This window comes from Brienomyrus brachyistius, chromosome 10 (assembly GCF_023856365.1).
Source record: "Brienomyrus brachyistius isolate T26 chromosome 10, BBRACH_0.4, whole genome shotgun sequence".
Taxonomy (NCBI): Eukaryota; Metazoa; Chordata; class Actinopteri; order Osteoglossiformes; family Mormyridae; genus Brienomyrus; species Brienomyrus brachyistius.
In genome coordinates this window covers 18378253-18396580 of record NC_064542.1, presented here as the reverse complement: position 1 = coordinate 18396580, position 18328 = coordinate 18378253, and the positions used below count along the sequence as shown (strand labels likewise).

General features: G+C 42.6%; 3 protein-coding genes across 3 annotated transcripts; 1 reads left to right on the top strand and 2 right to left on the bottom strand.

The window, feature by feature from the left end:
- Nucleotides 1-4180: 4180 nt before the first annotated feature.
- LOC125750931 (serine/threonine-protein kinase PLK3-like) lies at nucleotides 4181-6002 on the bottom strand. The gene is made up of 7 exons (XM_049029304.1): nucleotides 5888-6002; nucleotides 5628-5706; nucleotides 5430-5525; nucleotides 4992-5190; nucleotides 4703-4826; nucleotides 4474-4610; nucleotides 4181-4291 (listed from the first exon to the last, which is right to left on the bottom strand). The coding sequence occupies exons 2-7, from the start codon at nucleotides 5681-5683 to the stop codon at nucleotides 4202-4204; spliced, it is 702 nt and encodes a 233-aa protein (XP_048885261.1). The 5' UTR covers nucleotides 5684-5706; nucleotides 5888-6002; the 3' UTR covers nucleotides 4181-4201.
- A 68-nt stretch (nucleotides 6003-6070) lies between these two features.
- LOC125750932 (serine/threonine-protein kinase PLK1-like) lies at nucleotides 6071-6738 on the bottom strand. Its single transcript, XM_049029305.1, has 3 exons — nucleotides 6532-6738; nucleotides 6314-6409; nucleotides 6071-6216 (listed from the first exon to the last, which is right to left on the bottom strand). The coding sequence occupies exons 1-3, from the start codon at nucleotides 6637-6639 to the stop codon at nucleotides 6088-6090; spliced, it is 333 nt and encodes a 110-aa protein (XP_048885262.1). The 5' UTR covers nucleotides 6640-6738; the 3' UTR covers nucleotides 6071-6087.
- A 2906-nt stretch (nucleotides 6739-9644) lies between these two features.
- LOC125750926 (serine/threonine-protein kinase PLK3-like) lies at nucleotides 9645-12228 on the top strand. The gene is made up of 10 exons (XM_049029295.1): nucleotides 9645-9877; nucleotides 10000-10095; nucleotides 10193-10309; nucleotides 10392-10521; nucleotides 10703-10781; nucleotides 10884-10979; nucleotides 11219-11417; nucleotides 11583-11706; nucleotides 11799-11935; nucleotides 12118-12228. The coding sequence occupies exons 1-10, from the start codon at nucleotides 9770-9772 to the stop codon at nucleotides 12205-12207; spliced, it is 1176 nt and encodes a 391-aa protein (XP_048885252.1). The 5' UTR covers nucleotides 9645-9769; the 3' UTR covers nucleotides 12208-12228.
- The last annotated feature ends 6100 nt before the right edge of the window (nucleotides 12229-18328 follow it).

The window sequence follows — 18328 nt, the reverse complement described above, 5'->3', positions numbered from 1 at the left end:
CTATTAATCTATATTATAATATGTCTAGTTAAAGGAAAGAGTCGTAAACGACTGACAACAATGTTAACTGTATGTAAACATAGTTTCATTGTCCTCCGGATTATACAGCACTTCAGCTAAAGTCCTGCATGGAAAATTTCGACTACAGAGTGATTTCGAGAAAGACATTCAGGTCGTAGATGTAGAACCGTGTGTTAGAATGGACCGTGTGACATACGATTGGGTATCAGAAGGGGTAGAGAAGATCCGTTCCTTGCCTTTGTATGTAATCTTGAATCGGGCCGGGTACAGGATGCCAAATCGAACTCCTTCGACTCCCCGAAGCTGATTTCTGATGTTGTTATATTCCGCCCTGGCTTTCATCACTCGCGAGGTAAAGTCGGGAAAGATTGAGATTGTCATGTCGTCCACTGACATCCGCTGTTTTTCCCTGGCGAGTCGCAGGATGTTGGCGCAATCGCGATGGTAATGAAAACGTGCCACGATAGTTCTCGGCGGCTCGCCTGGTTTTGGGGCACGCTGCAGTGATCTGTGCGCTCTATCCAGCATCGGAGCGTCAGCAAGACCGAGCGCTCTTTTTAATAAGGCTGACACTGCTTCGACAGAACAGCTGTTCGGGCCTTCCGGTACTCCCCGTATCCGTATGTTGTTTCTTCTCGAACGTGACTCTAAATCCTCACATTTATTCTGAAGTGACTCTGTAAGAGCTGTGAGTTGTCGTACCTCCCGCTGAAGATTCACAACATCGTCCGTGTACGACGACAGGCTCCGCTCCATTTCACTTACTGTCCCTTTCAAAGATGTTAACTCTGTTGTAGTTGTTTCTTGATAGGACTTCAGCTCAGCTCCCACTGACTTAATATCGGCTCTAAAGGCTGACATCTCGCTTTCTAGAGCTACCCTGAGCTCTGTTTTCATTATTTCCGCGATGTCTTTTCGCAGTAACGACAGTAGTTCTTGTCTGAAAGTATCTGTAATCTGATCAGCCGGAGTGTCTACGCTACTCGGCTCCGAAGGCGAGCCGTGCAGACCAGGCCGTAAAGTTGTTTGAATCGTACTGCGCGTTTTCGTCGACTTGCTGGCCATAATTTGTCGTTCAAAGATAAACAAAGTGCAGTTGACAATGCCGAAAAATGCAATAAAGATTATCTATTCCCCATATAAATGTAATTTTAATGCTTTGTAGTGTGGAGCTTAGTTACCTACGTCTACTCCATAGTCCGCTAAACAGCGCCCCCCAGTATAGCAACTTTTAAAGCATTTTTTTTCATTTCTTTTAAAGAGGCTGCAATAAGTAACATTAACATCTGTATAAAGAAAAGGCTAAGCAGAAATGTAACAAACTGCGTAATGTGATGCAGTGCATGTTCATGTATAAATGTAACAAACTGTATATGATTCTGTCACGGGACGCTGGAAGCCGGTAAGGCGAACAGACAGGCGAGCAGACAGGAAGCAGGCAAACAGGCGAATTACGGGGCAAACTGGGGTTTTAATAAAGGAATCGGGGGAACGGATGGCGGATAACATCTGACGCGACTAACATCAATGACAGACAACGGGTTAGTACAAAACAGGAACTTAAATACATGGAACAAGGCAGCAGGAAACAAGACACGACTGGGCACGATCAGGAAATCACACGTGGGTAATTAGGGGGCGTGGCACACACGAGGAGCGGACGGAGCGGGCGTCACAGATGCAGTGCATGTTCATGTATAAATGTTTAAATGTAACAAACTGTATAATAATGTGATGCAGTGCATGTTCATGTATAAATGTAACAAACTGTATAATAATGTGATGCAGTGCATGTTCATGTATAAATGTAACATCAGGAGGGGTCCATCACAGCCCCACCACCATCTCTTGTTCAAACCCTTTGGTCTTCTCATTTTCATTAGTAAGCTCCCGATCACCGATCAACTGATCTGCATTTGAGACATTTTTCCCGCATCTCATTTTGCATTTTCAATAAGCTGATAATACTAATAATACTACTGTAATGATAGTATTACAGTAGACTTACTCTTTAAAGCCAGATGGCAGTGGTCACATACTGATGAACGGTTGGGCAGCAAATGCATTTAATGTGGCTAGATAGCAAATAAACTGATTCACCATTTACTCTCATTTGCATCAATTAAAATGTTTGCTGGAAATGTAAATGTAAGCAGTAAAGCTACATTTTACGTTCTTTAAGAAAGTTTAAGAAAGAACAGTTAAACTGTATTTTGAGTGTGGTTAGAAGATCCAGTATTTCAGAAAACTTAAGAATTGTGTAATATGAATGACTAGAGAGTCTAATATCAGACTGACTGCGCTGAGCTTGTCTGAGAGAGATGATTAGCGAATGGCCTCCCACAGTGTCTCAGCACTCCGTACAAAGAACTTCATATGCTCAGCATATGTTCCTGTTTATCTAATTGTTCTTATTTTAACTGGCTGTGAAGGAGTAAATGAATAAACTTTGCCTGTAGAGTGAACTGGTTACTATGGTTCGGGGCAGCTTTTATTATACATTGTAGACACCACGTTAGTCTATCAAGAGAGTAAGACTGATCGCTAAGGGTGTCATCTGAGTAAAAACAAAGTTACCGCAAAATAGCCAACCAATCACGAGCCAGTACGCATCAAGGCCAACATCTGTTTGGAATGCACCATTACTATGCGGTGAAAGGTTAATAGCTAATCACTGATAAACTCAAACACGAATAGCATGCCAAGCAGGCTATCTGTTCCCTTCCCTCCATGTTGTCCTTCCAACTGATTGCTCAATGACAATATTTTAAAATGTGGACTTCCTAATTACTATAACATAATTTCTATTTGTTAGATTGTTGTTGCGATTACTTTAATTGTTATTGAATGTCATATTTATTTATTTATTTATATGTTATTCTTGTTATTTTATTTCTTATTGATTAAAAACAAAGTCATTGAGAAAGTTTATGAAATTCTGTATTTTTTCAATTTTTAGATATTCATTATCTTACAGTCGCATGAATGAACGAATATTCATTACTTTACATCTTACAGTCCCAATTAGAGTTAAAACTGCAACCCCCCACCCACCCATCATTCTTTCTTTACATTGCAGCCAAAAATAATTTATACAACATAAATAAGGCACAGGTTTGGTGCATGTAGGATTTTCACAGCCAAAGTTAGACAGGGGCCTGGTGTAAAAGCCCCACCCCACCCAGAAACTTTTCCATTTGGCCCAGCCCAAAATCATTTCTTCAGCACAAATAAATCTCAGTAACTGGCGCAAGTTTGGTGCATGTACTGTAGTATTCTCCGAGCCAGAGATAGACAGGGGGTGCATTCTGTGGCAAGGTGGTCTGCTATAAAATGCCCCTCTTCAACCTCGAATCTTTTCCTCATGACCCAGCCCAAAATAATTTCTACAACATAAGTAAAGGACAACTATCAGTAACACGTAGGTACATGTAGGATTTTCCGTTGTTAGTTGTACTGTACATACGAAAGTAGTCTTCCAGCTCCTGTCAAGCGCTCATTTTCGGACACAAAATACATACTGTGTGACAAAATGCATTATTCAATGACAAAATCAAGTAATGCCTTGAATTTTGTCCACAGAAAGACATACTACAGTTACATTTTGTCCACAGAAGCATAAATACGTTACTGTCTTTGGTGCCCCGAAATCAACAGGAATGTTTCATTTTGTACACAGAACTGATATTAGCACCTAGCATATCATGTTCAGAAGCTTGAATGTATCTGCTTTCGTAAATGAAAAAGGGCATTTCATTCACCAAATGCATTTTGTCAAAGAAACAAGTTCATTGCGTGCAGGAAATGCACTTTATGAGTGAAAGAAATGCATTTAGTAGAGGGGCGTAGTACCTTCCAATAACCAGGAGGTGGAGAGCCAACTTTGATTTTGGTAATCCCAATTGACTTTGGCACATATAGGAAAATATAATTTTCAAAATAACATGAGTCTGATGCAATTTACCCAAGTAATACAAGCTCTTTAGGTGACACTCAAAGAATCAATTCCCATCAACATAGTGTCAGAACACATATACTCCAAACAATTAAGCAGAACAGACTGAGTGGTGAAAATGAAATCTGCATGAGATTGTCTAGTGTGTTCTTGGTATGAATGTGGCCATAATTGTACAAGAAAAAAACTGAATCCATGCCTGAATGCTTGAAACACAAAAGAACTTTATTGAAACAGGAGTGTACAGGGAGCTGGGGGAGGCACTGAGGTGTGGGGCGTCACTGCACTTGCTGAGTACAGCCTGCCTACAGGTCCCTGTGTAGAAAAATAGAGGTTTTCAGTTAACATGGCATTCACTAGAGTTCAAGGACGACTACACTAATATTCAATATACCCCAGCTTTATCCATGCAAATCACCAAGACAAGCTTAAGCTACAGAATGGTAACAGAGATGGAACAGGACAAGGATTCACTATTGTGAACAGCATATCTTTACCTCAACCACTTTGACCAACTGGACCAGGTCAATTTTTTCATTCATTGGTCTGTTGACATCCTCTAGAACACGGAGTGACTCCACAGGCTGGGGGATCTCAAGTCCACTCTGCTCGGCATCCTCCCGTAAAGGCTCAACTGCGAGAAAGCATGGATTTGCCAAGTCAAGCATCTGAGCCTGAGGAACTGAGAGATGATCTACTAGTAGGATTTATGTCGATGGAATTTACCTCTGGATCGCTTTTTTCGTATCAGGCGCATGAAACGGTTGAAAATCTTTCTGAATGGGTTGACTGCTTTATGCTGTGGTGGTGTATTGCAGCTACTAGCTGGCAGTGTCTTTGGAGTGAAGCCCTAGGGTATTAGTTTAATATGCATCAGTTAAGCAAACCAATTCCATACATCCATCCATGCATCCATCCATCTTTTGTTACTGTAATTTTAAAGGAAGGGTAAGTACCAGTGACCTCAGCAGACCAGCTAGTCATCCACATCCCACCAGTTTGCAAGTGGACCAACCTTTCTGAAGAACTTGTGGCGACGGATATGTGATATTGACGGGCGATCTCGTGGGTCGATTTGAAATATTTTTTCTATTAGTTTTCCAGCCTCAGAATGAAGGTTCTTAGGTAGAATAAATTTTGCTTCTTTTATGTTCTTCAACATTTCAGAGCGATCGTCGTGATCAAATGGGATTTCCCCAATCAGAAGCTGGTACCTGTAGTAAGAAAGGCAGCAAAGGTGTTTGAGGTCTTTCACATTTGACATGAAAATGCTGTGCTTCCAAAAGAGCAATTCCTTTCAGCTGTGTGCCAGTATTCATTTTTCTTTTCTCTTTCAAGAAGAAAAAAAAAACATATTTATGTATGCTAGACGCATGTCTTCTTAAAATGTTACGCAGATTTTATTAGCCATGCCGATCTTTGGCCGGGAGGGGGGTTGATAGGGTATACGTACATGACACAGCCCAGTGCCCAGACTTCTGCTTCGGTTCCATATCCTTCTCGCTTCCATACTTCTGGAGCCATATAGACGGGAGTACCACAGACTTCTCTACAACACACACAAATGGAAAACATTAAGCGCACATGTGCTTTAGCTTGCTGTATAAACAAATTTGAAAGCTTAGCCAGGAATTCTGCAAAAAACACCTACTTGTCCCTCGGCTCCAGCTTGACCGCCAGTCCAAAATCCCCAATTTTCAGCTTCATTTGGTCACTGACAAATAAGTTTTCTGAAAGACAAACGAATTTGCATTAAGGATAGACTCAAATACTTTGCCAAACTGCAGACTTTACCAAATTGATAAATTAACACTACACAGAAATCCAGACGACCTACACTCGCAATGCCATGTGAAATGCCAGCATTATTATACAGAAAATTGAGTAAAGCGTGAGTGCATGTACACATACCCAACTTGATGTCCCTGTGGACGTAACCTTGCCGGTGGATGTATGTCAACCCCGAAATCAGCTGGTGAACATAGTATCGCACTTCGGGCTCAGTCAGAGTCCCCCGAGCTTTTAAAATGTCACTGAGTGTCTGGGCAGGGAGAAACAGGGGCAGCCTGATCTATCACAAAGTCTTTGCCTTAGTAAGATGTCTACAAAAGTCAGGGACTCACCTGCCCACTGCACAACTCCATGAAAATGTACAGGAACTTATCATCTTCGAAAGAGTGGGAGAAGCCCACCACATTCTTGTGGCGCAGTGTTTTTAAAATCTGTACTTCTTCACAGACCTGAGTGAAATGTCAAACACACCATCTCATAAAGTAAAAGGGAAATGCAGATAAACTGAAAAGAGGGATGACATCAAGCACAATCCATACCACATACCTCCTCCACTCCCCAGGAATATAGCCGTATGACCTTAACAGCATAGGTGTCGCCAGTTTCAAGATCGGTCATCTTATAGCATTTGCCAGAAGCGCCCTAAAAAACATGTCCTCAATATGTTAACAATAAAGAACATTTCTGACTGACCCTGTTCAAGCATCTCCTCTCTGCAGAAAAAGATCAACTGCGATCACTTTCAACAACATTGTGGTGCACACCTGTCCCAAAAGCTCATCCCTGCTGTAGGACCTTAATGTCTTGGGATCTACCAGAATCTCAGGCACTTCCGATGCCATCTGAGCGCGGGAAGGTTCACTGACAGACATGATTTCACCAGAAGAGAAGCGCGATCCGTAACTAACCCGTGGAATACTCGAAATGGGTAGTGAGCGCTCGCGTTCTAAATGACGTGTACACTAGCGTCATCAGTCTTAGAACGCAGCCAAGGCAGCCACGCGATTCGAACTTGTTAGATGGATTACGTCACCACATTGAAAATTACATGGACGGAAAAAGAAGTGAACTTGCTAAGACAATGCAACTAAACACGGATAAAAACTTTTATTACAATCAACTTTATTGAAGAAAAAAAATGTGTACACCAAACATTCAGTTTCGGTAATGCAGTAACACATGCTCGGGAGTAAAGCCTTAGAGCAGAGGCCAGGCGGACCGCGGTCCGGGTCCGTACCCAGAAGCTGTCCCATACGGAGCTGGACCGAAAGTCAAAACAAAAGGTTATGATTTAGAACCTGACTGGGCGCTTTTATTTTGTCGGCGCAGCTTTTATAGTCTTTTCGGTAGCGGTTTAGCACTAGAACCGCCGTTTCCCACGCCAACGAACGTTAACCGCCAAGCAAGACGCAACTCGCCGTATGCAGCCCTGTCTTTGCGCTAATGTGCCATTAGTGTTAATAGCACCAGCGAAGCTACTGATGTTCCTTGTTCCTAACAGAGTGGCTTTTCTGTCCTAAAATCGTAAAGCTTTCAAACACAGCATGTTGTTTATTGGTGATTTCATGCTCGTCGAAGTTTCCGCTTTTTAACAACTGTATAAAGTAATGTTATTTATTATATAAATCAACTCGGGTGAAACAAATGTACGTTTCCCGGGTCGCCGAACCTCGTGTATCTGGCGTGAGAGTCACGCTTTCAGACTCACGCAGGAAATCTTACCGCAAATCTATATTATTTCATTATGAACCAAAAATGTTATACGTCAAAAATGTAATCACACGATTAGATACCTGAAAAAGTCAGGTATCGGTTACATTCAATGTTTATACAACTAATAGGCTACTAAAATATACCACATTAAATAGTTAGACATTTTGATCTTCTGAACCTTTGCTTCAAGAATTTTAAGTAAACGGCCAACAACCGCTTTATTTACTTCCGCCCTTCTTCCTTCTCTTTATTCCCTTTTCGTTTTTGAAATCCCGAATTGGGGCGGACATTGTTCACGTGTGGCAAATATCTAGCCCGCTAGCTAACAAGCATATCGTACTGTATAAGTAAGTAATGTCTAAGCCGTTAAGTTTGCTGCTGCAACATTCGGGCTTAATGAACTCGGTTCATATCTTGTCTTCCTGAAGAAAGGCCCCGAATCTGGACTAAAACGATTTTCACCACGTAAGAGGGTCTCCTACACTGAGATCATTCCCATATATATATACCATAGAGATAATTTATATATGGTTTCCAAAGGAGCGTAGTTTAGGTAACCTTGTCCTATCCACGTGTATAAAATGAGTTTTTACCTATCGTTTCTGGTGCGCATTTCACCTGTATGTCAGGTGCCGCACTTTACATTCCGTTACAACAATGTGCATGGATGTAAATAAATGTAAACAGCTGAAAAGTGGGACTGATCTCAATGTAGCCCTCCTGCGTGGTGAAAATCGGCTTAGTCTAGATTCGGCGTCTTTCTTCAGGAAGACAAGATATCAACCTACTTCACCAAGCCCGAATGTTGGAGCAGAAAACGTAACGGCTTAGACTTTACCTACGTATAAAGTACGTTAGCTATCTGGCTAGATATATGCTACACGTGAACAGTGTCCGACACAAGTCGGGATTTCAAAAACGAAAAGGGAATAAAGAGAGGGAAGAGGGACGGAAGTAAAGAAAGCGGTTGTTGGACGTTTGCTTTCATACAAAAGGTTAGTTTTTTTTTGTTTCCTGGGCAATTGCTTAGAATGTACAGTAGCGTATATTAACAGCACGACCGCGCAGAATAGTGCGGTCTTTAGTGTAATATAGTTTGTTTCGATGCGTTAGGCTGCAGCACCTTGCAGCAAGAGCGTGTACGATCTTCCGTTTACTATTCTAAGAAAAAAAAAAGAAAAACTAAAATTGTATTAAGCCAACTGCCTTTGGCAGGGGTATTCAACTAAAATGTAAAGACATCCAGTTAGAGAAAATTCTTGAAGCAAAGGTTCAGAAGATCAAAATGTCTAACTATTTAATGTGGTATATTTTAGTAGCCTATTAGTTGTATAAACATTGAATGTAACCGATACCTGACTTTTTCAGGTATCTAATCGTGTGATTACATTTTTGACGTATAACATTTTTGGTTCATAATGAAATAATATAGATTTGCGGTAAGATTTCCTGCGTGAGTCTGAAAGCGTGACTCTCACGCCAGATACACGAGGTTCGGCGACCCGGGAAACGTACATTTGTTTCACCCGAGTTGATTTATATAATAAATAACATTACTTTATACAGTTGTTAAAAAGCGGAAACTTCGACGAGCATGAAATCACCAATAAACAACATGCTGTGTTTGAAAGCTTTACGATTTTAGGACAGAAAAGCCACTCTGTTAGGAACAAGGAACATCAGTAGCTTCGCTGGTGCTATTAACACTAATGGCACATTAGCGCAAAGACAGGGCTGCATACGGCGAGTTGCGTCTTGCTTGGCGGTTAACGTTCGTTGGCGTGGGAAACGGCGGTTCTAGTGCTAAACCGCTACCGAAAAGACTATAAAAGCTGCGCCGACAAAATAAAAGCGCCCAGTCAGGTTCTAAATCATAACCTTTTGTTTTGACTTTCGGTCCAGCTCCGTATGGGACAGCTTCTGGGTACGGACCCGGACCGCGGTCCGCCTGGCCTCTGCTCTAAGGCTTTACTCCCGAGCATGTGTTACTGCATTACCGAAACTGAATGTTTGGTGTACACATTTTTTTTCTTCAATAAAGTTGATTGTAATAAAAGTTTTTATCCGTGTTTAGTTGCATTGTCTTAGCAAGTTCACTTCTTTTTCCGTCCATGTAATTTTCAATGTGGTGACGTAATCCATCTAACAAGTTCGAATCGCGTGGCTGCCTTGGCTGCGTTCTAAGACTGATGACGCTAGTGTACACGTCATTTAGAACGCGAGCGCTCACTACCCATTTCGAGTATTCCACGGGTTAGTTACGGATCGCGCTTCTCTTCTGGTGAAATCATGTCTGTCAGTGAACCTTCCCGCGCTCAGATGGCATCGGAAGTGCCTGAGATTCTGGTAGATCCCAAGACATTAAGGTCCTACAGCAGGGATGAGCTTTTGGGACAGGTGTGCACCACAATGTTGTTGAAAGTGATCGCAGTTGATCTTTTTCTGCAGAGAGGAGATGCTTGAACAGGGTCAGTCAGAAATGTTCTTTATTGTTAACATATTGAGGACATGTTTTTTAGGGCGCTTCTGGCAAATGCTATAAGATGACCGATCTTGAAACTGGCGACACCTATGCTGTTAAGGTCATACGGCTATATTCCTGGGGAGTGGAGGAGGTATGTGGTATGGATTGTGCTTGATGTCATCCCTCTTTTCAGTTTATCTGCATTTCCCTTTTACTTTATGAGATGGTGTGTTTGACATTTCACTCAGGTCTGTGAAGAAGTACAGATTTTAAAAACACTGCGCCACAAGAATGTGGTGGGCTTCTCCCACTCTTTCGAAGATGATAAGTTCCTGTACATTTTCATGGAGTTGTGCAGTGGGCAGGTGAGTCCCTGACTTTTGTAGACATCTTACTAAGGCAAAGACTTTGTGATAGATCAGGCTGCCCCTGTTTCTCCCTGCCCAGACACTCGGTGACATTTTAAAAGCTCGGGGGACTCTGACTGAGCCCGAAGTGCGATACTATGTTCACCAGCTGATTTCGGGGTTGACATACATCCACCGGCAAGGTTACGTCCACAGGGACATCAAGTTGGGTATGTGTACATGCACTCACGCTTTACTCAATTTTCTGTATAATAATGCTGGCATTTCACATGGCATTGCGAGTGTAGGTCGTCTGGATTTCTGTGTAGTGTTAATTTATCAATTTGGTAAAGTCTGCAGTTTGGCAAAGTATTTGAGTCTATCCTTAATGCAAATTCGTTTGTCTTTCAGAAAACTTATTTGTCAGTGACCAAATGAAGCTGAAAATTGGGGATTTTGGACTGGCGGTCAAGCTGGAGCCGAGGGACAAGTAGGTGTTTTTTGCAGAATTCCTGGCTAAGCTTTCAAATTTGTTTATACAGCAAGCTAAAGCACATGTGCGCTTAATGTTTTCCATTTGTGTGTGTTGTAGAGAAGTCTGTGGTACTCCCGTCTATATGGCTCCAGAAGTATGGAAGCGAGAAGGATATGGAACCGAAGCAGAAGTCTGGGCACTGGGCTGTGTCATGTACGTATACCCTATCAACCCCCCTCCCGGCCAAAGATCGGCATGGCTAATAAAATCTGCGTAACATTTTAAGAAGACATGCGTCTAGCATACATAAATATGTTTTTTTTTTCTTCTTGAAAGAGAAAAGAAAAATGAATACTGGCACACAGCTGAAAGGAATTGCTCTTTTGGAAGCACAGCATTTTCATGTCAAATGTGAAAGACCTCAAACACCTTTGCTGCCTTTCTTACTACAGGTACCAGCTTCTGATTGGGGAAATCCCATTTGATCACGACGATCGCTCTGAAATGTTGAAGAACATAAAAGAAGCAAAATTTATTCTACCTAAGAACCTTCATTCTGAGGCTGGAAAACTAATAGAAAAAATATTTCAAATCGACCCACGAGATCGCCCGTCACTATCACATATCCGTCGCCACAAGTTCTTCAGAAAGGTTGGTCCACTTGCAAACTGGTGGGATGTGGATGACTAGCTGGTCTGCTGAGGTCACTGGTACTTACCCTTCCTTTAAAATTACAGTAACAAAAGATGGATGGATGCATGGATGGATGTATGGAATTGGTTTGCTTAACTGATGCATATTAAACTAATACCCTAGGGCTTCACTCCAAAGACACTGCCAGCTAGTAGCTGCAATACACCACCACAGCATAAAGCAGTCAACCCATTCAGAAAGATTTTCAACCGTTTCATGCGCCTGATACGAAAAAAGCGATCCAGAGGTAAATTCCATCGACATAAATCCTACTAGTAGATCATCTCTCAGTTCCTCAGGCTCAGATGCTTGACTTGGCAAATCCATGCTTTCTCGCAGTTGAGCCTTTACGGGAGGATGCCGAGCAGAGTGGACTTGAGATCCCCCAGCCTGTGGAGTCACTCCGTGTTCTAGAGGATGTCAACAGACCAATGAATGAACAAATTGACCTGGTCCAGTTGGTCAAAGTGGTTGAGGTAAAGATATGCTGTTCACAATAGTGAATCCTTGTCCTGTTCCATCTCTGTTACCATTCTGTAGCTTAAGCTTGTCTTGGTGATTTGCATGGATAAAGCTGGGGTATATTGAATATTAGTGTAGTCGTCCTTGAACTCTAGTGAATGCCATGTTAACTGAAAACCTCTATTTTTCTACACAGGGACCTGTAGGCAGGCTGTACTCAGCAAGTGCAGTGACGCCCCACACCTCAGTGCCTCCCCCAGCTCCCTGTACACTCCTGTTTCAATAAAGTTCTTTTGTGTTTCAAGCATTCAGGCATGGATTCAGTTTTTTTCTTGTACGATTATGGCCACATTCATACCAAGAACACACTAGACAATCTCATGCAGATTTCATTTTTACCACTCAGTCTGTTCTGCTTAATTGTTTGGAGTATATGTGTTCTGACACTATGTTGATGGGAATTGATTCTTTGAGTGTCACCTAAAGAGCTTGTATTACTTGGGTAAATTGCATCAGACTCATGTTATTTTGAAAATTATATTTTCCTATATGTGCCAAAGTCAATTGGGATTACCAAAATCAAAGTTGGCTCTCCACCTCCTGGTTATTGGAAGGTACTACGCCCCTCTACTAAATGCATTTCTTTCACTCACAAAGTGCATTTCCTGCACGCAATGAACTTGTTTCTTTGACAAAATGCATTTGGTGAATGTGTTCTGACACTATGTTGATGGGAATTGATTCTTTGTGTGTCACCTAAAGAGCTTGTATTACTTGGGTAAATTGCATAAGACTCATGTTATTTTGAAAAATATTCCCACATGTGCTGCTTAGCTGGGGTTGATCTGAGCAGCTGTGCACTTTTATCCTGTAAAACAAAGTTTGTTTTTAGAACAAAAAACAAGGTTTTCAAGACCATATTATGTAGTTTACATCTATCGAAATAAAACCAAAGTCACTGTTACCAAAAGAGTAACCATGTGTTGCCAAATTTCCTAACATTTTGATTTGTCGTACTTTGGGTGCCCATGGCTTTGCCCATGGCTGATGTCTGCTTCTCTCCTAAGAAAGACTTTACTTGCTACAGGGAGTGACATCTTGTTGCGGGGGACAAGTCGGGGTAGAGTGTGTTCAGAAAAATAATGAAGAAGAGGGAATGTGAGTGTGAGCTATCGTGACATCTGTGCGTGACATCTTAGCAATATACGTTCCCTGATTGATGTGATAATCACAGCCAATTCATCCTGGACGAAGGTACCCTGGGAAGTCTGCAGGACTACGTAGACGAGTGTTTCCAGCGAATCATCATGGGGAAGACAACCAACCCAACAACCCTCTGCATGAAGCGGACCCGTTCGGAGTGTTCCTCTAAAGTGGCTTCCTCATCCGATAGAGATTTCAACAATATCTTGTCTGCTATTAATAACAAATTATCCAGTTTAGGCACTGGTGGATGTCCAGAAACTATGAGAATCCCTGGAATTCAGCCAGCAACAGGCTGAACCGCTTGCTGCGAAAAATAAGACTCAAAGATTCCCTTCAATCCCTCTCTGAAGGAATGAAGAAACTTTCTGATAGAAAGAAACAGGTGAAGGAATCTGTTCTGGATGTTCAGGCGCACAGTATGCGGGACAACATGCTATTTTCAGGCATCCCAGAGCGTGCTGAAGAAAATGCTACAATCAAAGTGTTCCTCCAGCAGCAGCTTAAACAACCAATGGACACCATGAATACCATCACTTTTCACTGGGTCCACTGCCTAGGATGGAAGAAGAACGACAAGCAAGCATCCCAGACCCATCGTCTCCAAGGTCGAACACTTTGAGCAGAAGGAACTAGTGAAGAGCCGAGGCAATGAACTGAAAGGAACCGAATACAGCATCAATGACCAGTTCCCGAAAGAAATCCTCCAGCGCCATAGATCCCTGTTTCTCATCAGGAAAAGATCTTCGCTGAGGGGTCCTGGGCTGTTATCACGGTGGATAAACTTTATGTAAATGGTCAACTGTTTAGTGGTCTGGGAAACACCCTCTAGCTTTATTGAAATTCCCTTTTTCTTAAATCTAGAATGCTATAAATCATGTCTTTGAACTTCTTTAGCTAGCGACTTTAGCCTTCCTTTGGCTAACATTACAATTAAATGCGCAAATTGAGGCAGCGTGTGGCTCAGTGGTCTACAGTAGGTGTCCCTGCTTGTAATCATAAAGCATAAAGACAATTTCCCCACAGGGATTAATAAAGTATCGGTTATTTTTTAATTATTATTAATTGTTGAACTGCCATTAGCATACAAGATACACATTTCTATTGAAGCATACATTACATTCATTGCTAATTTAACTTTGATTTAAATTTGTGTCTTACACTTCAAACAGTGAAGCTAAGTGGCTCCTCATCTGCATGCAGGCAGGCTCGCGCTGTCAGCCGTAGATTGGGCAACCTCTGATAGCGTGGCAGGTTGGACCCAGTAAGTAAGAGAAAAAGTTCCCTGTAATTTTCATGTATTGGTGTGTCATTGTCTCATATGTAATGTAATGTGTAGTGTTAAATATTACCTATAAGTGCTTTAAATAGTGGTGTGTGTGGGGTGGGTAATGGGGGAGACCTCATGCTGGGTCCATGTGCTGTGTGTGGGGTGGGTAATGGGGGAGACCTCATGCTGGGTCCATGTGCTGTGTGTGGGGTGGGTAATGGGGGAGACCTCATGCTGGGTCCATGTGCTGTGTGTGGGGTGGGTAATGGGGGAGACCTCATGCTGGGTCCATGTGCTGTGTGTGGGGTGGGTAATGGGGGAGACCTCATGCTGGGTCCATGTGCTGTGCGTTTGGTGGGTAATGGGGGCGTCCTCATGCTGGGCCCATGCGCTGTGTATCAGCTGTCAGAATGAATGGCCTAGATGTAATAAATGCCACCTTGTGGACATGCTCTACTGCCTCCTGCCTGTATTTATTCTGCCAACATCACGGTTGATCCCGATGCTACACTGTGTCCCAGCTCTACACAGCAGAATACATATGACATGGGGATGCAGCCTGAACACTTCGCCTCCCCGGATTGACCTGACGGAGCCAACATCCCCCACCTGCCCAAGCGACAGTGCCACAACTGGGAGCAGCACGACACAGGGATGCAGCGGATCACTGGTGAAAGTCTGGGAGTGTTCGCAGCTGAGCTGGAGCACTGTACCCGGCAGGGATGCCCTCACTTCCCCGGGCAACGTAGGAAGAACTGACCCCCCATGCTTTCCTGCTGGCGCTCTCCCCGGAACGACTGCGCCAGCACGGGCGCCTGTCGAAACCAGCCATGCTGGTGGCGGCCATTGAGCAGGTAGAGGAGGCAGAAGAAGTTCTGGGCACATTGGCCCACCCACTCCGGAGTCCAGCCCACCAACAGACAGATCCCTGTAATTGCAGAGACCTCTGTGTGAGGAACGTTAGATACGCACGGCCCTGGGACAATTAGCCAGCCTCAGGGAAGGATCCCAGGCAGTGTTAATGAAAGCAGATGATTGATATTATGCCTGTAGTAACATTTAAATCATTCACTGCTCTAGTTCAGTGATGGGAAAGTAAAGCTCAGGCAGAATTGTTGTATTTAGTTTTAAAATTCATACATAGTTTCAGATTATTTTGATCCACTTTTGTGGTATTGGTTTCATATAAAATGCTGTGAATGTCACTGACAGATTGTTACATCAACCTCCAGTTGTCCTTTGTCACCCAGGATGTGGACTGAGAGTTTGGTATATTTCTAACCCTGCAATGTTTCAGAAATGTTTCTGTTTAATTCAGCAACTCACAGATTACATGACTGACATCCCTGCTTACGATTAATTAAACCTGCTAACTCTACACTTGGATTTCAGAATCCCTTGGTTCTTTTACAGGTAAACATATTTTGTCTGATGTCTTCACCACTAGGTGGCGATATAGCAACCCCAGAGTTGTTGGTGGCTAGAACAAAAAAAACACAGTAACAGAGGCATAGCTATAAATTCTGGGCCCCCCGACCAAATGTCACCTTGGGCTCCTCTGCATAATTTTACATGTGATTTTACATAATAACAGGCCTCTGTAGAAATGCTCCCCCCCCCCCAAATATGCCAGGGTACTCATGCCCCTACTGCACCCTTGCAGAGACATGCAGTAAATTAAAAAGTGAGGAGAGTATATTGGGAGTATATGACTCTAAATGTATAGATCAAACTGTAATCAGATTGGAAATGCGGTAGCAGTTAGGGATATTTACACAGTTAAATTGATACGTTTTGCGATGGTCTGACATCCCATCCAGCGTGTTCCCCTGCACCAGAGCAAGGTAGCCAACTGGCGCCTAGAACTTGTGGAAACTCCTTCAGTACAGTTGGAGAAGCATTGCATGTGGCTACATCTGGAAGTTGGTTGAAAGAATGCCAAGAGTCTGTAACGCTGTCATCCAAGCATAAGTGGGCTGAGTGTAAAATTTGAGAAAAATTTTAGATGTTGAACACTTTTCTTCTTAGTTGCAATATTTGATATGCTTTACTCAATTGCTTTGGAGCCATTTATGATAACATTAAGAACATAGTGGAAATAGAGACAGATGCATTACAAGCAGTTGTGGCCACACTTTGGACTGGTAGTGCAAAGGAAAGTGAATCCACTATGTTCTGTCCTGTAAAGTTTCATTAAACAACACATGACACATACACAAGTCCTGTTTTAACTTTCAGGGCTGATGGTCTGCAGCCTGGCTTGTGATCCACAGTGCAGCGCAGGTGCTGTCACTGTGCTGAGCCCGGCGTTATAGTAATGACGCAGCCTTTCACACTGACCAATAAGAAATAACCTTGAAAATGACTGTGCTCTGTGTGGTTCACCTCTTGGAAACATCTCACCACCAAGCAACAGACTAAGCATATTTTCCACTTATCAGAATTTTGATGCTGTAATCAGAGGTTAGACAGCAAGAAAGACTTTTGTATTATTATCTTTTGTTATTCATTTATCCAACAACTGCTAATTCGTCTCGAGGTCTGGAGGGGGTGTGGCCCAACTCAGGAAGCATAGAGCACAGGCAGAGACCAACCTGCATGGGATGCCACTCCACACAAACAAACACAAGTAAGATGCTCAGATTTGCCTGAAAAATGCATAGATTCATTTAAGCTTAACAATGAGATTCAGCAACATGACCCAATAATGTTACTGACCAGTATCTTGCAGATATTAACTAAACTGTGCAAAATTCTACATTATTGCACCCAAACTGTTGATATAGATAAGAGGTATTACTGACATCCTGGACATGCTGCTTTTAGCTTTGAATTTGAAATGTTAGTAGATGAATTCATGCTGTCAATAACATCTCACTTGCTCACCCCCTTTTAGATAAAAATACCCTTTGTGGTTTTTCTAGTGAAGCAGAGGGACTGAGCTGAGGACCTGATGCTTGTGTGGTTTTCGATCACTGAGACGTGTGACACAAACACCCTGCTCTCAGTCGGTCAGTCTTCCTGTAAAATGCAGAGGTGAGACTGCTAGTGGAAAATTACTGACTGCAGCATCAACAACACATATAAACAGCAGCACAAAGAAAATGTTTACACACAGGACACTGGTAACATGCAACGTCAATGACCGGACTGGGGAAACAAACTGAAACATGGACTAAATACATTTAACTAATGATAGCAACAGGAAACAGCTGGTGAACATAGGGAATCCACATGGGGTGGATGAGGGGGCGTGGCACACGGGAGGATCGGACGAGCCGGGCATGACATGCTGGAAGATTCATGGATGGAATTATTCAGTGTGAAGAAAAAGAATGTGAATAAAGCAAAAATGTGTCTTTATAAATGGGAGCCCTGGGATGTGTGGTGGTTAGAGATGTGGACTGTTTGCTTTTCCAAAGCTCTGTTGTGAAAGCTGTACATTCTATTCCATGTACAGGGTAGTGATATGTAGCAATCATGTTCTCCAGTCAAATGTCCAACTGTATAAATAATATTGGTGGCTTGTTTTGATAAAATATCTTAGGCTGAATACTTCAAAGCGTGACCTGGGTGAGGTAGAGAGGAAACAGGGTCTTACATGAAGCAGTTATTGTTCTCTCTGTGTGGTTTTTACTCTTTGCAAAGTGAGCCCAGCACAGTGCAGACAGTGGGTCAGTCTTCCTGTGCGGCATCTAACCAGTGGAAACATATCCAGCACTGCAGAGAAGCACTCAGCAGACAAACGAATGAAAACAGCTTACAGCTATATGTCACTATTGGACAGGGGTGGACAAAGTACATGACTTCATTACTTGAGTTAAAGTATAGATACTCCTTGTCAAATAATATTCCAATTTCAAGTGAACGTTTTTCATTAAAATTGTTACTTGAGTTAAGGTACCGGAGTACACGGATCTAAGAAGAGTTAAGC

Bases quoted from the DNA above. Each gene is read 5' to 3' on its own strand.
- LOC125750931 (XM_049029304.1), bottom strand. From the start codon at position 5,683: ATGAAGCTGAAAATTGGGGATTTTGGACTGGCGGTCAAGCTGGAGCCG. The intron at 5,191-5,429 runs GTACGTATACCC...TTCTTACTACAG, and splicing joins TGGGCACTGGGCTGTGTCAT to GTACCAGCTTCTGATTGGGG. The intron at 4,611-4,702 runs GTAAATTCCATC...GCTTTCTCGCAG, and splicing joins ACGAAAAAAGCGATCCAGAG to TTGAGCCTTTACGGGAGGAT.
- LOC125750932 (XM_049029305.1), bottom strand. From the start codon at position 6,639: ATGTCTGTCAGTGAACCTTCCCGCGCTCAGATGGCATCGGAAGTGCCT. The intron at 6,410-6,531 runs GTGTGCACCACA...CATGTTTTTTAG, and splicing joins GGGATGAGCTTTTGGGACAG to GGCGCTTCTGGCAAATGCTA. The intron at 6,217-6,313 runs GTATGTGGTATG...CATTTCACTCAG, and splicing joins ATTCCTGGGGAGTGGAGGAG to GTCTGTGAAGAAGTACAGAT.
- LOC125750926 (XM_049029295.1), top strand. From the start codon at position 9,770: ATGTCTGTCAGTGAACCTTCCCGCGCTCAGATGGCATCGGAAGTGCCT. The intron at 9,878-9,999 runs GTGTGCACCACA...CATGTTTTTTAG, and splicing joins GGGATGAGCTTTTGGGACAG to GGCGCTTCTGGCAAATGCTA. The intron at 10,096-10,192 runs GTATGTGGTATG...CATTTCACTCAG, and splicing joins ATTCCTGGGGAGTGGAGGAG to GTCTGTGAAGAAGTACAGAT.